The sequence below is a fragment of the Equus asinus genome, chromosome 6 (assembly GCF_041296235.1).
Source record: "Equus asinus isolate D_3611 breed Donkey chromosome 6, EquAss-T2T_v2, whole genome shotgun sequence".
Lineage (NCBI taxonomy): Eukaryota > Metazoa > Chordata > Mammalia > Perissodactyla > Equidae > Equus > Equus asinus.
This window is the reverse complement of record NC_091795.1, coordinates 66107155-66124593: the sequence shown is the minus strand read 5'-3', so window position 1 is coordinate 66124593 and position 17439 is coordinate 66107155. Positions and strand designations below refer to the sequence as shown.

The 17439-nt window shown below is 40.1% G+C and overlaps 1 protein-coding gene across 4 annotated transcripts in view; it reads left to right on the top strand.

Moving 5' to 3' along the window:
• The first annotated feature begins 8744 nt into the window (after positions 1-8744).
• PLEKHH2 (pleckstrin homology, MyTH4 and FERM domain containing H2) overlaps positions 8745-17439 on the top strand; it is a 101835-nt gene continuing 93140 nt past the window's right edge. For all 4 annotated transcript variants that reach the window (XR_011504062.1, XM_070512172.1, XM_014833612.3 and 1 more), the window contains exons 1-2: positions 8745-8865; positions 16263-16392. Coding sequence is in view for 3 of the 4 variants with exons in the window: in XM_070512172.1 (XP_070368273.1) it covers positions 16270-16392 (123 nt within the window). In the remaining variant the exon portion in view is untranslated. The remainder of the gene's footprint in view (positions 8866-16262; positions 16393-17439) is intronic.

The following is a 17439-nucleotide window of genomic DNA, read 5'->3' as shown; positions in this document are numbered from 1 at the left end:
TGATTTAGACCCTTTGCTCTTCCCCTCCTAAATAATTATTTTCATTTTTTATTCCAACTCGTCTTAGTAATTTGTAGTTAGAGTGCTAAGATCGTCCTTGTTTTGGTAGTTTCCTTACTTTTACCCTAATGCTATAATTGAATATTTGCTATCCTGTGCTGGTTCTATCCATCGGTCTCCCTAGTCTGTGGCTTGTGTCCCCTTTCTCTCTTTTTTCTTTTTTCAAGTATGAGAGCCTTCTTGAGGATTTCTTGTAATGGAGGGCTTTTAGTTACAAATTCCCTTAACTTTTGTTTGTCTGGAAAAGATTTAATTTCTCCCTCATATCTGAAGGAAATTCTTGCTGGATAGAGTATTCTTGGCTGAAGGTTTTTATCCTTTAAAGCTTTGAATATATCACTCCATTCTCTCCTAGCTTGTAGGGTTTCTGTAGAGAAATCCGCTGACAGTCTGATAGGGGCTCCTTTATAGGTTATTCTCTTTTTTTCCTTACTTCCCTGAGTATTCTCTCCTTATCATTCCTATTTGCCAACTTTACTATTATGTGCCTTGCAGTAGGTCTTTTTACATTGACAAATCTAGGAGATCTAAAACCCTCCTCTACACACATATAAAGATATGAACTTTATAAATATGAATAGCAAATATATATTTTAATTTTCAGTGCTACCATATGTGTAGGTGGTGGGGCAGTCTATCCATGCCCTACCCATATCCCCTTAGCCTACCCAGGAGCCGACTGCACTCTCATAGCATCCCACAGTTGAAGCAGTCTCTCTGCATGAGCGTCTGTCCCCACACAGGGCAGTCTGGAAATGCTGGAGAGTTAGGCCCCAAGAGAGACCTACAACCAATGAGGAACAGAAGTTGGTGGTTAAATACCCTAATCCCTCACTCCTCAAAGGGCACTTCTGAGATGTGTTCTAAGATGTCGCTGAGAGGGTCCCAGCGAAGAGAGCTCCTGTTTCCCAGAAGGATAACCTGCTCTTTAATGTTTCCGTAATGGCCTTCCTCCCTTCTCTGTTTCACTCCCCACCCCCACTGTGCCTCCTGCGATTATTCCTCCAGTAAACAAATTGCACCCAAATCCTTGTCTCTAGAATTTGCCAGGAGAAACCCAAACCAAGCTAAATTGTTCTTAGACTAGTTATCCATCAAAGAAAGTAGTTTAACGACATTACACTCATAAGTTTGAGATCCTAGGAAACTATACTTAAATTTTTTTTTATTTGATTTGTTTTGATTTTTTGAGTTTAATTAATGTAAATTATAGGGAAAAATGTCCTAGGGACTTAACACCAATGCCCAAGAAAAGAGAGAGAAGGTAGAATAGAAAAGAAAATAGGGCATGACATCAGAGGCTTATCTTCTAGTCTGGGTGGGTTATCTTTTCCTTTTTTATGAAGATTCGCCGTGAGCTAACATCTGTGCCCATCTTCCTCTACTTTATACGTGGGACCCTTGCTACAGCATGACTGGACAAGCAGTGTGTAGGTCCACACCTGGGATCAGAACCAGCGAACCCTGGGCCACCAAAGTGAAACATGCGAACTTAACCGCTGTGCCACCAGTCCTGTTAGGACCTTGGATATAAGCATTTCTTCATCTGTAAAAACAACCTAAAATACCTGCTTTACTCATATCACTGCGCAGCTGTGAGAATTTAACAACATCACATTCTTGAAAGTTTTTCCAAAACTGTAAAGCACCATGCAAATGTAAGACATTATTATTGTCTGCAATGAATTGTATGTGTTAAAAGTCGTCCTGTGGAGGACTCAGACTTCTCGATTTCAAAACTAAGGAACTTGTATCTAGAATATATAAAGAACCCTTACAACTCAGTAATAAAAAGACATCATTAGCCACTCGGGAAATGAAACTCAAAAAGACAAGGAGCTACTACTTCACAGCCACTAGGATGGCTATAATCAAAAAGATAAATGATAACAAGTGTTGGTGAGGATATAGAGAGAGTGGAACCCTCTTTCACTGCTGGAGGGAACATAAAAATGATGCAGCCATTTTGCAAAATAGTCTGGGAGTTCCTTAAAAGGTTAAACAAGAAGTTACCACATGACCCAGCAACTTTAATGCTAAGAGTTGCTGCAATTCTCCCAAGAAAATTGAATACGTAAGTCCACGCCAAAACTTGTACACAAATGTTTGTAGCAGCATTATTCACATTAGCCAAAAAGTGGAAACAACCCAAGTGTCCATCATCAAACGAATAGATAAACAAGATGTGATACACCCAAGACAATGGAATAATATTTACCCGTAAAAAGTGATGAATTACTAATAGACGCCATAACATGGATAAATCTTAAAAATGTTATGCTAAGTGAAAAAAGCCAATCACAAAAGACAACATATTAATTTATTCCCTTTATATGAAATGCCCTGAAAAGACAAATCTATAAGAGCAGAAAGTAGATTAGTGGTTGCCCAGGCCTGGGGGAGAGTGGGGTCTTGGGAGGTAATGGCTAAAGTGTATTGGGTTTCTTTTTGTGTTGATGAAAATGTTCTAGAACTGGTTATGGTGATGGTTGCACAAGTCTGTAAATATGCTAAAAACCACTGGATCGTACACTTTAAATAGGTGAGCTGTATAGTAGGTGAGTTATATCTCAATAAAGCTGTTATAAAAAAGTCTTCCAAAAGACTATTATAATAGGAAAACATGAAAGTATTGAAAGAGTTACGTTGTTTTTATACTACTGAAAAATTGGAAATAACCTAGTTGAACGATGAGAATGGTTAAATAAATTGGGGTAAAATCTTATGGTATAATATTAACCAGTCACTAAAAGTGTTTTCAAATAATACTTATTGACAAAGAAAATGCTCACAATAAAAAGTGTAAAAGCGAGATAAAAATTATGAATTCAGCATAAGTCTATAAGGGAATTTCATTAAGGGAAAACATGGTGTATATGTAGGAAAAAAGACGGAAAGGAAAGACAACAAAATATTAAAGTGTTTATGAATAGTTTATTATGGGTAATTTTCATTTTTGCCTTTGTTCCCTGTATCTTTTTATATTTTCCAATGAAAATGAATTTATATTGCTTTTATAATCAGGAAACAAAATCTTGTAAAACAAAAATGGCTATGGGAAACTTTTTTATTATAAATATTCTTTTATTGCGATAAAATATACACAACAAAATTTACCATCTTAACCATTTTTAAGTGTACAGTTCAGTGGTATTGAGTACATTCATATTGTTGTGCAGCCATCACCATCATCCATCTCCAGAACTCTTTGAATCTTAATGAAATTGAAACTCCATACCTATTAAACAATAATTCTCCATTCTCCCCTCCCTCTAGCCCCTGGCCATGGCAGCCACCACTATAATTTCCGTCTTTCTGATTTTGACCACTCTAAGTACCTCAAATAAGTGAAATCATATTAGTATTTGTCTTTTTGTCACTTGACTTGTTTCACTTAGCATAATATCCTCAAGCTTCATCCAGGTTGTAGCATGTTGCAGAATTTCCCTCCTTTTTAAGGCTGAGTAATACCACATTGTATGTATATAGCACATTTTGCTTATCTATTCATTGGTCCACGGACACTTGGGTTGCTTCCACGTTTGAGCTATTGTGAATAATGCTGCTATGAACACAGTGTACAAATATCTCTTCAAGACCCTGCTTTCAACTCTTTCGGGTATATATCCAGAATTGGAATTGCTGGATCATATGGTGATTCTATTTTTAATTTTTTGAGGAATTGCCATACTGTTTTCCACAGCAGTTGCACCATTTTACATTCCCACCAAGAGTGTGCAAGGGTTCCAATTTCTCTACATCTTCGATAACACTTGTTATTTACGTTTTTTTGATAGTAGCCATCCCAATAGGTGTGAGGCAGTATTTCATTGTAGTTTTGATTTGCATTTCCCTAATGATGTTGAGTATGTTTTCATGTGCTTATTGGCCATTTGTATACGATAAATGTCTATTCAAGTTCTTTGCCCACTTTTGAATTGAATTTTTTTTTGTTTGTGTTTTAGAAGCTCTCTATATATTCTGGATGTTAAACTCTTATCAGATAAATGATTTGCAAATGTTTTCTCCCATTCTGTGGGTTTCCTTTTTATTCTGTAGATAGTGTCTTTTGACACACAAAATTTTAAAATTTTTGTGAAGTCCAATTTGTCTATTTTTTCTTTTGTCACTTGTGCCTTTGGTGTCATATCCAAGAAATCATTGCCAAATCCAACTTTGTGAAGCCTTTGTCCTTTGTTTTCTCCTAAGAGTTTTATTGATCTTCACTGAACTACTACTTCCTTAGTCTTCTAATTGTTCCTTCCTCTCTAGCTATTCTCTCCATCATGCCTGACTGAGCTTCCTAAACCACAATTTTAGTCACCCATCGCTTTTCTCCGTTGTCACTATGACCCAGCTGTCACCATCTTTCACCAGGATTACTGAAACAGTTCCCCATCTGGTGTCATTGAATCCACTCTTGCTCTTTTTCAATCTACTCTGCAACTTGCCACATCTGGTCTTGTCACATCCCTGTTTAAAACAAGTCGGCAGATTCCCAGTGCTCTTGGAATAATGTAGTCACAGCCTGGTTACTCAAAATATGTCCCTGGAGCTTGTTAGAATTCCAGAATTTTGGTCACCATCCCAGGCCTATTGGGTCTGAATCTGCATTTTAACAAGATCCCCCATTGAGATCTGAGAAGCCCTGTTCTTCAAGGTCCTGTAGTCTGGTCCTCTTTCTTCTGCAGCCTCCTCCTGCTCTACCTTGCTCCTTGTGCCTCATTGTGCCCCTGCCTCACTGGCTTCCATTCAGTCCCTCCAATATCTCAGGCTTCCCTCACTGTAGGTACCGTAGGGCCTGGTGCCTGTACTTCCCAAGACCTAGGATGCTTTTCCCATTCTCTCTTTGCTTTTGCCTGGCTAATTCCTTCAGACCTCAGCTCAACTGTCATTTTCTCAAAGAAGGACTTCCTGACTTCCAGATCCCCTTATTATTCAGTTGCATAGCACCTTTTGCTTTTCCTGCAGAACAGCTAAGGCAATTTGTAATTATATATTTTTTTGTGTGAATGTTTAGCGAATATGCATCGTTCCCCCTAGACCACAACTCCATGAAGACAGAAACTGTGTTTGTTTTGCTCATCTTTGTATTCCTCATGACCTAGAAGATTGCAAATACTTAATAAAATGTATCCCATACTTCATCAGACTAAAGAGTTTCCTCAAGGCAAAGGAAAACAGGATGGAAACGAAAAAACAACCCACTAACTGGGAAACAATATTTGCAAGTCATATATCTGACAAAGGGTTAATATCCATAATATATAAAGAACTCACACAACTCAACAACAAAAAATCAAACAACCCGATCAAAAAAATGGGCAGGAGACATGAACAGACATTTCTCCAAAGAACATATATGGATGGCCAATAGGCACATGAAAAGATGTTCATCATCACTGATCATCAGGGAAATGTAAATCAAAACTATACTAAGATATCACCTTACACCCATTAGAATGACAAAAATAACCAAAACAAAACGTAACAAATCTTGGAGAGGTTGTGGAGAAAAAGGAACCCTCATATACTGCTAGTGGGAATGCAAACTGGTGCAGCCACTATGGAAAACAGTATGGAGATTTCTCAAAAAATTAAAAATAGAAATACCATATGACCCAGCTATCCCTCTACTGTGTATCTATCCAAAGAGCTTGAAGAAGCAATCCCAAAAGTCCCATGCACCCCAATGTTCATTGCAGCATTATTGACAATAGCCAGGACGTGGAAGCAACCTAAGTGCCCATCAACTGATGACTGGATAAAGAAGATATGGTATGTATACAATGGAATACTACTCAGCCATAAAAAAGAATAAAATCATCCCATTTGCAATGGCATGGATGGACCTTGAGGGAATTATGTTAAGTGGAATAAGCCAGACAGAGAAGGACAATCTCTGTATGACTCCACTCATATGAGGAATTTAAACATGTAGACGAAGAGAACAGATTAGTGGCTACCACCGGAAAGGGGGAGTGACGGGTGGGCACAAAGGGTGAAGGGGTGCACCTACAACACGACTGACAAACAATAATGTACAACTGAAATTTCACAAGATTGTAACCTATCATTAACTCAATACAAATTTCACTTAAAAAAACTGTATACCCTGCCTCCTTTGTTCATTCGTCTAATAAATATTTACTGTGTACATACTACATGCCAGGCACTGTGCTAGATGCTGGATACATATTAAAGCGGAAAACCAGGCAGTTTCTACTTTCACGGCACTTACAGTCTAGCAGGGAGAACAATCAAATAATCACAAATAAACATAAATAAACATAATGTTACAACTAAGGTAAATACTATGAAACAAAGGTACATAATGCCATGAACATTCACGAAGGCTGGTTATAGATATTTCCCTACTGCTGCTACTTAATATAAAAACATGAAATTCAACATTTAGTTTTTAAAAAACAGCTTTATTGAGACGTAATTCACATAACATACAATTCACTCATTTAAACTGTACCTGTCAGGTCTCTAGTATATTCACAGAGTTGTGCCATCATCGCCACAAAGTTTAGAATGTTTTCATTACCCCAAAGAAACCCCTCTCCCCTTAGCCATCACTCTCTTCTTCTCCAGCGCCACACAACCACTAATCTACTTTCTGTCTCTATAGATTTGCCTATTCTGGAGATTTCATGTAAATGGGATTATACAAAATGTGGTCTTTTGTGACTGACTTCTTTCACTTAGCATGTTTTCGTGGTTCATCCATGTTGTAGCATGTGTCAGCACTTCATTTTTTTATTGCTAAATAATATTCCATTGGACTGTGTGTTTTTCTTAGCACAGCCAGAAACAGAATGCTGTTCCACTGTATTCTCCACAGCCAAACAAATTCAGTTTGTCATGTTTCCAGAAAAAGGTGACAGTAAGTAAATGTTGGCTGAGCCTTGCAAGGGTGGCAGCCGTGTTTAGAAAGACTCTTTTCATGAGTGAATTTATTCACTCAGCTCTTAGTCTATGTAGTATTCTGATTCACAAAAGGAAGTGATTCTATTTTGGCATTCTTTTTCTCTTTCTCCTGCACTCAGCTCTTTGGTCTCTACTGACTTGCTGTGTTAAATTATGCAAGTTACTTAAACTTTGTTTATTTAACTCCTGTGTGCTCCGTAATATCAGCCCAGTCCAGCCTGCTTGTTTGCCAGAGCTGTTTGGAGACAATTTTTCATATGATATGCATCATCAGCTCCCACAGAAGGCAGAAGGAATTTGATGTGTGGGGGTAGTCTGGGATCCAGTCCAAGATTAGTGCTCATCTGGAAGAAATATGGAAGCCTGATACTCACTTGCTGGCCTTTAGTCATATTCGCTTACTGCCTTCCCTCTTAGGAACTTTGTAAATCTTTATCTCTTTTGTGCTTTTCCTATATAAGGTGAGATAAGCTTAAAAAAAAAATTGTAGAGGAAAAAGCCTTCTGACACCCTCTATTGGCCAACTGTGAACCAGAGAGTAATTTGTTTGACCCAGCTTTGTGACCTGCGGGAGGATTACCCATAACATTCAGAATTCTCTTTTTTTTTTTTTTTTTTTTTTTTTTGCACTGAGACTGGCCTCTCCAGACCCCATCTTGGGATGTAAAATCCAATTAGATTAAAATTATCACTCATCTACTTATGCCGTGTTCTGTGCTGGGTGCTGAGGAGGATGCAAAAAGAAAGAAAACAAATCCTTGGTTTCAAAGAGCTCACAGTCTAACAGAGAGATAAAGAGCGGTACTTAAGGCAGAGGGAGATAAGTGCCAAGAGGAGTGAAAACCTAAATGCTCAGGGAGCAGAAACAAGAGAGGACATTACTGCTGGTGGGGCACCAAGCATGGTTACATGGAGATTATTTGAGCTGTGTCTTAGAGGATAGTTAGAACTTTTAACAGTGGACATAGGAAATAGCAGGTAAACGGTCCAAAGGCACTTCCCTGGGGTGGGGAAGTGCACAGCAACAGTCTCAGATATGTGAAGGGCAGCTGTGAAAAATAAACCTGAAAAAGTAAGATGGAGGCCTCGAATACTGTACTAAAGAATCTATTCTTGATAAGCAAAAGGAAGCCAATGAAGGTCTTCGGTGCCATGTACATCAAAACTGCACTTGGGGGCCAAGCCCGGTGGTGTAGTGGTTAAGCTCGCTAGCTCCTCTTCGGTGGCCTGGGGTTCGCTAGTTTGGATCCTGGGCACTATAAAGCCATGCTGTGGCCCTGTCCCACATAGAACTAGAAGGGCTTACTACTAGGATATACAACTACGTATTGGGACTTGGGGGAGAAAAAAAAAAGGAAGATTGGCAACAGATGTTATCTTAGGGCCAATCTTCCTCACCAAAAAAAAAAAAAGCATACCTTAAAAAAAAAGCAAGAAAAACCCTGCGCTTAAGGACGGTTAACCCGTCAAGAGAGTGAAGGATGGATTGACAACAGAGGACAATTCAGGCTGGGAGACGAAACAGGAGGGTGCCGAGTTGAGGCAGACGGAGTGAAAAGGAGGTGACCGCTACACAGGCTCTGAGCTCTTAGGTGCGACGAAGGCCAGCGGTGGACGCTCCTGGACAGAACTCCCCGGCGAGTTAGGAACTGGGAGGCGTCAAAGTCATAGCCACACCCCCAAGTGACGTCAGGCGGTCGGATGCGGCCTGTGATTGGCTACTCTGGCCGCCAGTCCCGGGAGGAGGCGGTGTCCTGCCCCCGCCCGCTCTGGGCTCGGTGTGGGGCCGGCGCGGGCTCAGAGCCCCGGGAGCCCCGCAGCAGGCTCTGCCGGGACGTTGGGCGCTGCCGCCAGGGGTCCGCAGCAGAGGTAGGCAGACGGGAAAGGCCGGGAGTCCAGGGGCGACCCCAGCTCCTTCGCTGCCCGGGGATCCCCGCCCCCTCGAGAGCCCGCCGTCCCGGGGGGGCTCGCCGGACCGAGGATGAGGGCTGCTGGCGGAGCCGGCGGGCGGGGACCAGGGGGATGGAGCGGGCTGGCGTGGGATGGAGCGGGACTCGCCCCCGCGCCTCCGGCTGCAGCCTCGGGACTCGACGTCACCCGCTCCGCGCTCTCGGGACTGCGGTCTGGGCTGGGGGCTGTGGCCGGCGGCTCCTGGACCCCTGGTTTCCCGTGACATTTTGTTTGAAAACGGGGGGCCCGGGTCTGTGGAGCGGCTCTGGCGGTCCTGGGGGCGCACCCGGCAGTCCCGCGTCCCCGCGCCGGGTGGCCCACGCAGTTAGGGATGCTACGGCTCGGCCTCGGCTTCTTGGGAGCCCCTCTGATCTCGGGGGCGAAACTTCTCAAAACTTAAAACAACCGTTTTCTACACCTCGAGTTGCCGGAATGTCAAAGTGCCCTTAGGTGACCTACCATGAAACTGCGCTGTCCCTGAAGTTACTAGACCACTTTTTAAAAGACGGAACATTTGAGCCATTGATTTTGATGTGCAGAATGCCATGGAAAGAGAAGTTGAGCCATTGACGCTGTGAGAGCTCTAGCGCTGTCTACCTGCAGGTCACTGCCTTCTTTGTGGAAATGCCCGTCGCAAGCCTCGCCCGCACCGCGGTGTGGGGCTCCGAGGAGCTGGGGGCTCGGGGCTCGGAGCTCGGAGCACGGCTGCTCTGGGCAGCGCCGCCCAAGAAGGGCGGACTTTGCTCAAGCGGGGCTGGGTGGTGGTCGGGAGGTTCCTTAACAAGGCATGCCTCAGTCTGGTCAATAAAGACATCTTTTCTGCTTTGGAGAAAAAATTAGTTCTCTGGCCAAGTTAAGCTGTCCCTTAAGAGGAGAGAATTAGAGAATTTGAGTGGCTACCCTGAGCTTCATCAGGGTAAGCCTAAGTAGATGAATTCTTTCTTTTCTTTTTCTTTCTCTTTTGGGATTTGGAAGAGAAACAGGAAGTCAGAGATTCAGAGAAAAGAGCATTTACTCCACCACTGTAAACAGTTTATTTTGTGTCAGTAAATATTTCCAAAAGTCATTGGGGTATTTGAAAAACCAAGACTTTTTCCTGTCCGCTGCAGTGAATTATTTTCAAATTCAAAATCTAGAAATGATATTTATTTAGCAAGTGATTATAGCTCCTAAAGCTTCATAGTTAGGTTCTGTAAAATCAGTGGTAATGGAAAAGGATGGTGGATATTGTTCAAAATTAGAATCTTTACTCAAGATGGTGCATTAACACAAAATTTACTTTATACTAACTGGAATTACAGAATGAAATGAGGAAATCAGGTGTCTAGACCTCAGGTCAGACCATTAGCCAACCAGTCTGTAGTTCTGAATTTTTCTTTATTGTGGTCCTATTAATAGCAAATGCAGACATTAAGTGACAATTTAATAACATTCTTAAGGTTTTGCTACTTCACTGTAAAATATGTAATTATCATAGCTAAAGAAATGAATAGGTATATTTAATTTAGTATTTATTTATTGTGTCATTTTCATAGCAAAGTACTCTTGGTAAGATATATGTATGATACTTGTCATATTTGATGTTAACACCTCTAAATTATTTGAGTTAATGATGGAGTTCTTGGCAGGAATAACCACAAACAATGGATCGTTAAATTGTAAATGTTGACCTAATATACATCCATTTAAATTGTTACTTTTTCTTTACTCACTTGTAAATATATGCTCTTTTTAGAATTGAGATATAATTCACAAACCATGTATTTTACCCTTTTAAAGTGTATACAGTTCAGTGTTTTTTTTAGTATATTCACAAAGTTGTGCAACCATCAGCACCATCTAGTTCTAGAATATTTTCATTACTCCAAACCCATTAGTGATCGATCACCATTGCCCTCTGTTCACAGCCCTTGGCAACCAGTGACCTACTTTCTGTTTCTTTGGATTTGCCTATTTTATATAAATGAGGTCCTAAAATATATGGCCTTTTGTGTCTGGCTTCTTTCACCTGGCACCTAGGGTAATGCTTTCAAGGTTCATCCATGTTGTATCATCTATTAGTGCTTTGTTTCTTTTTGTGGCTAAATAATATTCCATTGTGTGGATATACCACATTTTGTTTATCCATTCATCTGGTTTTGGACGCTTGGGTTGTTCACACTTTTTGGCTATTTGAATAAGGCTGCTATGAACTTCTGTGTACAGGTTTTGGTGTGGAATTATGTGTTCAATTCTCTTGGGCATATACTTAGCATTGGAGTTGCTTGATCATATGGTAACTTTATGTTAAAACTTTTGAGGAACTGTTAAACCGTTTTTCAAAGCAGCTGTACCATTTTTCAAAGCAGCTGTACAATTTTTACATTCCCAACATCAATGTATGAGAGTTCCTATTTTTCTACATCCTACCCCTTGTTATTGTTTATATGTCTTTTTTATTATAACCATCCTATTTGGTGTACAGTGGTATGTCATTGTGATTTTGATTTGCATTTTCCCTTATAGCTAATGCTATTAAACATCTTCTCATGTGCTTTTGGACATTTGTATATCTTCTTTAGAGAAATGTCTGTTTAGATCTTTTGCCTTTTTTTTTTTTTTTTGAGGAAGATTAGCCCTGAGCTAACATCTGCTGTCAACCCTTCTCTTTTTTGTTGAGGAAGACCAGCCCTGAGCTAACATCTGTGCCCATCTTCTTCTCTTTTATATGTGGGATGCCTGGCACAGCATGGCTTGATGAGTAGTCCATAGGTCTGCGCCCAGGTTTGGATCCGGCAAACCCTGGGCCGCTGAAGCTGAGCACGAAAACTTAACTGCTACGCCAGGGGGCTGGCCCCACTTTTGCCTATTTTTTTAAAATTTTTTTTATGGACATGGTAGGCACCTGAGGCCTCCAGGCAGGACCAATGTAATTGGTTCCTTAGCCCTAGTTGTTTTTTGTTTTTTTTTTTAAGATTTTATTTTTCCTTTTTCTCCCCAAAGCCCCCTGGTACATAGTTGTGTATTTTTAGTTGCGGGTCCTTCTAGTTCTGGCATGTGGGACACCACCTCAGCGTGGCTTGATGAGCGATGCCATGTCCGCACCCCAGGATTCGAACTGGCAAAACCCTGGGCCACCGCAGTGGAGCGTGTGAACTTAGCCACTCGGCCATGGGGCGGCCCCCCTGCCTATTTTTTAATTGTGTGTGTGTTTTTTTTAAAGATTGGCACCTGAGCTAACATCTGTTACCAACCTTTTTTTGTTCCCCCTACTTCTTCTCCCCAAAGCCCCCCAATACATAGTTGTATATTCTAGTTGTGAGTGCCTCTGGTTGTGCTTTAACTGTTTCTTTTTTTTTATGGTTGAGTTGTAAAAGTCCTTTATGTATTTTGGATGTAACTCCTTTATCAGATATATGACTTACAAATATTTTTTCCCATTCTATGGATTATCTTTTCATTTTCTTGATGGTGACCTTTGAAGCACAAAAGTTTTTAATTTTGGTTAAGTCCAATTTATCTGTTTTTTTCTTTGCTTACTTATGCTTTAGATGTCATGTCTAAGAAACTGTTGTCTGTCCAGGGTCACAAAGACTTATGCCTGTGTTTTCTTCTAAAAGTTTTAGAGCTTAGGCTCTTACACTTAGGTCTTTGCTCCATTTTGAGTTCATTTTTGTATATGGTATGAGGTGGGGGTCCAGATTTATTCTTTTGCTGGTGGATGTCCAGTTGTCTAGCACCATTTGTTGAAAAGACTATTCTTTCCCTATTGAATTGTCTTGACACCTCATCAAAAATCAATTGACTGTAAATGTGAGGTTTTGTTTCTTTAGACTTAATTTTACTCCATTGATCTATACGTCTGTCTTTATTCCAGTACCACACAGTCTTGATTACTGTAGCTTTGTAGTAATTTTTGAAACTGAGACGTGTGAGTCCTACAACATTTTGAGATTGTTTTGGCTGTTCTGGGTCTCTTGAATTTCCATATGAATTTTAGGATCAGCTTGTCAATTTCTGCAAAAAATGCAGTTGGAATTTTGATAGGAATTGCCTTGAGTGTGTATATCCGTTTGCGAGTATTGCCATCTTCACAATACTAAGTCTTCCAATCCATGATCATGGGCTGTCTTCCATTTATTTAGGTCTTCTTTAATTTCTTTCAATAATGTTTTACATTTTTCGGAATACAAGTCTTGCACTTCTTTTCTTAAATTTATTCTTAAGTATTTAATCCTTTTTGATGCTATTGTAAGTTGAATATATTCTTGATTTCATTTTCAGGGTTTTCCTTGCTATCATATGGAAAAACGATCGATTTTTGTATGTTGCTCTGGTTTCCTGAAACCTTGCTTAACTCAAGTAGTTCTAATAGTTTTTTCCTGGATTCCTTAGAATTTTCCATGTACAAGTTCATGACATCTGAAAATAGAGATAGTTTTAATTCTTGCTTGTCAATCTGGATGTTGGCTAGAACCTCCAGTACAGCGTTGAAGTAGCGAGAGTGGACATTTTTGTGTTGTCTCTGATCTTGGGCGGATCAGTCATTTACCATTAAGTAGGGTGTTAGCTATGGGCTTTTTGTAGATGCTCTTTATCAGGTTGAAGAAGTTCCCTGTTTTTTTTTTTTTTGAGGAAGATTAGCCCTGAGCTAACATCTGACACCAATCCTCCTCCTTTTGCTGAGGAAGACTGGCCCTGAGCTAACATCCGTGCCCATATTCCTCTACTTTATATGTGGGACCCCTACCACAGCATGGCGTGCCAAGTGGTGTTATATCCACACCTGGGATCAAAACCTGCCAACCCTGAGCCACCAAAGTGGAATGTGCGCACTTAACTGCTGCACCACCGGGCTGGCCCCAAAATTCCCTTTTATTGCTAGGTTGTTGATTGTTTTTATCATGAAAAGGTATTGGATTTTGCCAAATGTTTTTTCTGTGTCTATTGAAATGATCATGTGGCTTTTGTCTTTTATTACATTCACACAGTACATGACATTGATTTTCACTTGTTGAAAAATATATACTTTGTTATTTTTAAAACTGTAGACATTTTTGGGGCTGGCCCTGTGGCCGAGTGGTTAAGTTCGTGCGCTCCGCTGCAGGCGGCCCAGTGTTTCGTTGGTTTGAATCCTGGGCGCGGACATGGCACTGCTCGTCAAACCATGCTGAGGCAGCGTCCCACATGGCACAACTAGAAGGACCCACAACGAAGAATATACAACTATGTACCGGGGGAGCTTTGGGGAGAAAAAGGAAAAAATAAAATCGTTAAAAAAAAAAAAAAACTGTAGACATTTTACAGTAGAACATAAAGAGCGTATTTTAAATGTAGAGCAAAAATTGACCAACATGAAATAGACACTTCTTGTTGCTTAAGATAGGAGAGTGCCTACGTTTCTGCACAATGAGATGAATGGTTCAAGACTTAAGGACATCTGTTTCAGGATTGCTTTTTTTTTTCTTTTTTTCTAAGAAAGATTCCCCCTGAGCTGACATCTGTGCCAGTCTTCCTCCACTTTGCATGTGGGTCACTGCCACAGCGTGGCCACCCACGGGTGGTGTAGGTCCACACCAGGGAACCAAACCTGGGCCGCCAAAGCAGTGTGCTAAACTTAACCACTAGGCCATGAGCTGGCCCCTCAGGATTGCTTTTTTTTTTTTTTAAAGTTCATCTTTTTTTCTTCAATTCATCTTTTCTTCAATTTTTTCTTTCCTTCTCCACTCTAAGGCTAATGAGGAGAGAAATGATGTAGCAGTAGAATTGAGAAAAAGTTTGTGACTGACAAACTGTTATTTACTATCAATCGTTGATAGTAAATGCTAATGTGAGTAATGGAAAAGGTCATTAACAAGGCTGATATCCTTAGAAAAAACTCAGAAACAATAGGATGAGGCTTCTATAAAAATAAAGAAATAAAAAGAGAATGATTTCCACTTCTACAATTTTAAGTTTCCCTTAAATTATGGCTGGAATTTAGGAGTATGTGGAAGCTTTGAGATGGTTGGGGTGCTTAGGTAAAGTGATAGCCTTTGTAGAACATCTCTGCTTATATTTATTTCTAAATTATTGGGTGATAACGTCAGTATTAATGTGAAAACTGATTTAAGCAGAAAACAATATTTATGCTAGGAAAATAATTTTTTTGGGGTTTTAAAAACGTATAGGTTAAGGAAGGGGTTATATTACACCAAATATTGGGAAAATAAATGGTTAATATGGGAGGGAGATGTATTTTTGTAAAACAAAAGGGTAGAATAGTACAGTTCAGCTGTGGTTCTGCGAGTTTTGCTGTCACATATGTTGCACAGCTAGGGCTTGGCTCCCCCAGCACATCCATTCCTAATGCGAATTTTGTCAGTTCATGGCAAGGGCAATTCAGAAATACATTATCAAGCCATTTATTAAAATGGCCTGATAAAACATTAACAAACATTTAAAACTACTTTTATGAATCCCAGAGCCAGAAACCATCGTGCTTCCAGAATCAAGCAATAGTTTTTCGCACTGTAGAATTTCAAAGCCAGCTTCTGTGCCTCCTGGCTTTCCCCTTTCAATGCTTCTCCCTGGGATTAATCTCCTCCAACAGGAAAGTTAATATCATGGAAAATGCTGATTCCAGATTTACTTAATGTAGGTGATTCCAAATTTCATATTTATATGTTTTCTCTTCTTGCACCAAATAAAAATCATGCAAACTTGTCTGGGGTCTTAGTACTTTGCCCAGTTAAATATGCCACAGGATTATTGGCTTGAAAGACAGCCTGGACCTGCACAAATTTAGGGGGGTGGTAAGCAATGATTGTCAATTAAGCCATAATTGAAGCACTGGCATGAGATTTCTTTAGGTTATTCTATCGTGCTACCAATTGAATCAAACAGTAATAATTCTGTAAATTTGAGAGTGTGGTAAAATTCTGAGCTGATAGATTTTAAAAATCATGTCTGCTGGGCAGAGCTCAAATAATTACAGTACTCTGTGTTTGTGTGGTGCTGTCATACTGTCCAAAGGGCTGTTAAAAACAGCAATATTAGTTCCTCACAACATACCCATGAGGAAGAATGGTCCCCTTTTTCTAGATTGGGTAAACTGAGACATAGAAAAGTTAAGATACATAGAAAGGTTAAGTAACACAGTTGGGCTTCCAGCCCTGGCCTCCTGTCTCCCACTGACTTCTGTCCATGAGCTATCACCAGTTCTGGAATTTATCTTGGAATTCAAAACTTGTATTTGGATCTCGTTAGATGGTGACTAGAATGTGTACAGTGGATGATTTAATGAATTATCCTGCATGCTAATTGGTATTATGCCGTTTGAATGCTTTCCTCTCTAGAATAAATATGGCGGAGCTTTCTGAGACAGAAGGACCAGTAGATTGGAAAGAACGATGTGTAGCTCTGGAGTCCCAGCTCATGAAATTTCGAGTTCAAGCAAGCAAGATAAGAGAGCTCTTAGCAGAGAAGGTAAGCTTTTCTCCCTAACCTATGTCATTAAACATTAGAGTTTTGGGGCCTTTTCCATTTATATTAAATAATATTAGTATTTTGGGGGGTAAACACTTTAAAAATATGAATATAATTTAGCTTTTTGTCAGGGCTTTGAGGCTACATTTGGCGTATTCTTTTGCCAGTTTTAGAGTGGATTGGACATTAAGACAAAAATAATTTCTTTGCAAATATTCTTTGGAATATCTAAGAATTGTGTGTATTTGATGAATGTGGAGTTCATTCATTCCAGAGAGAAAAGCTGTAATTTATTTGATTTTACTAGAGGAGCATGACAGCATTTTGATCTCCTAAATGTTTAGGAAAATCCTTTTTAAAGTGATGGTACAGGAACCTTCCTTATTGATAGTAAAATGTGTTTATACTGTATGTGAAAGCGTGCACCCGTTTAGGAATTTGTGTTGACTAACTATATATCACCAAACTATCGTCTGGACTACGGTTGAGTTTAATATAATTATTTACTTCTCTTAATAGTTCTAATCATGTAATTAAAATTTCATTTATGTCATAGGAATTTTTTTTGCATATGTGTGTATAAAACTGGGAGATTAATTCATTCATTTGTTCCTTCATTTAACAAATATTCATTGAGGGCTGATTTTGTGCCAGATACTTTTCTTTTTTTTTTTTTGAGGAAGATTAGCTGCCAATCCTCCTCTTTTTTTTTTTTTTAAAGATTTTTTTATTTTTTCCTTTTTCTCCCAAAAGCCTCCCTGTACACAGCTGTGCACTCTTCGTTGTGGGTTCTTCCAGTTGTGGCATGTGGGACGCTGCCTCAGCGTGGTCCGATGAGCAGTGCCATGTCCGCGCCCAGGATTCGAACCAACGAAACACTGGGCCTCCTGCAGTGGAGCACGCGAACTTAACCACTCGGCCATGGGGCCAGCCCCAATCCTCCTCTTTTTTTGTTGAAGCAGATTGGCCCTGAGCTAACATCTGTGCCCATCTTCCTCTGCTTTATATGTGAGACGCCTGCCACAGCATGGCTTGATGAGTGGTGCT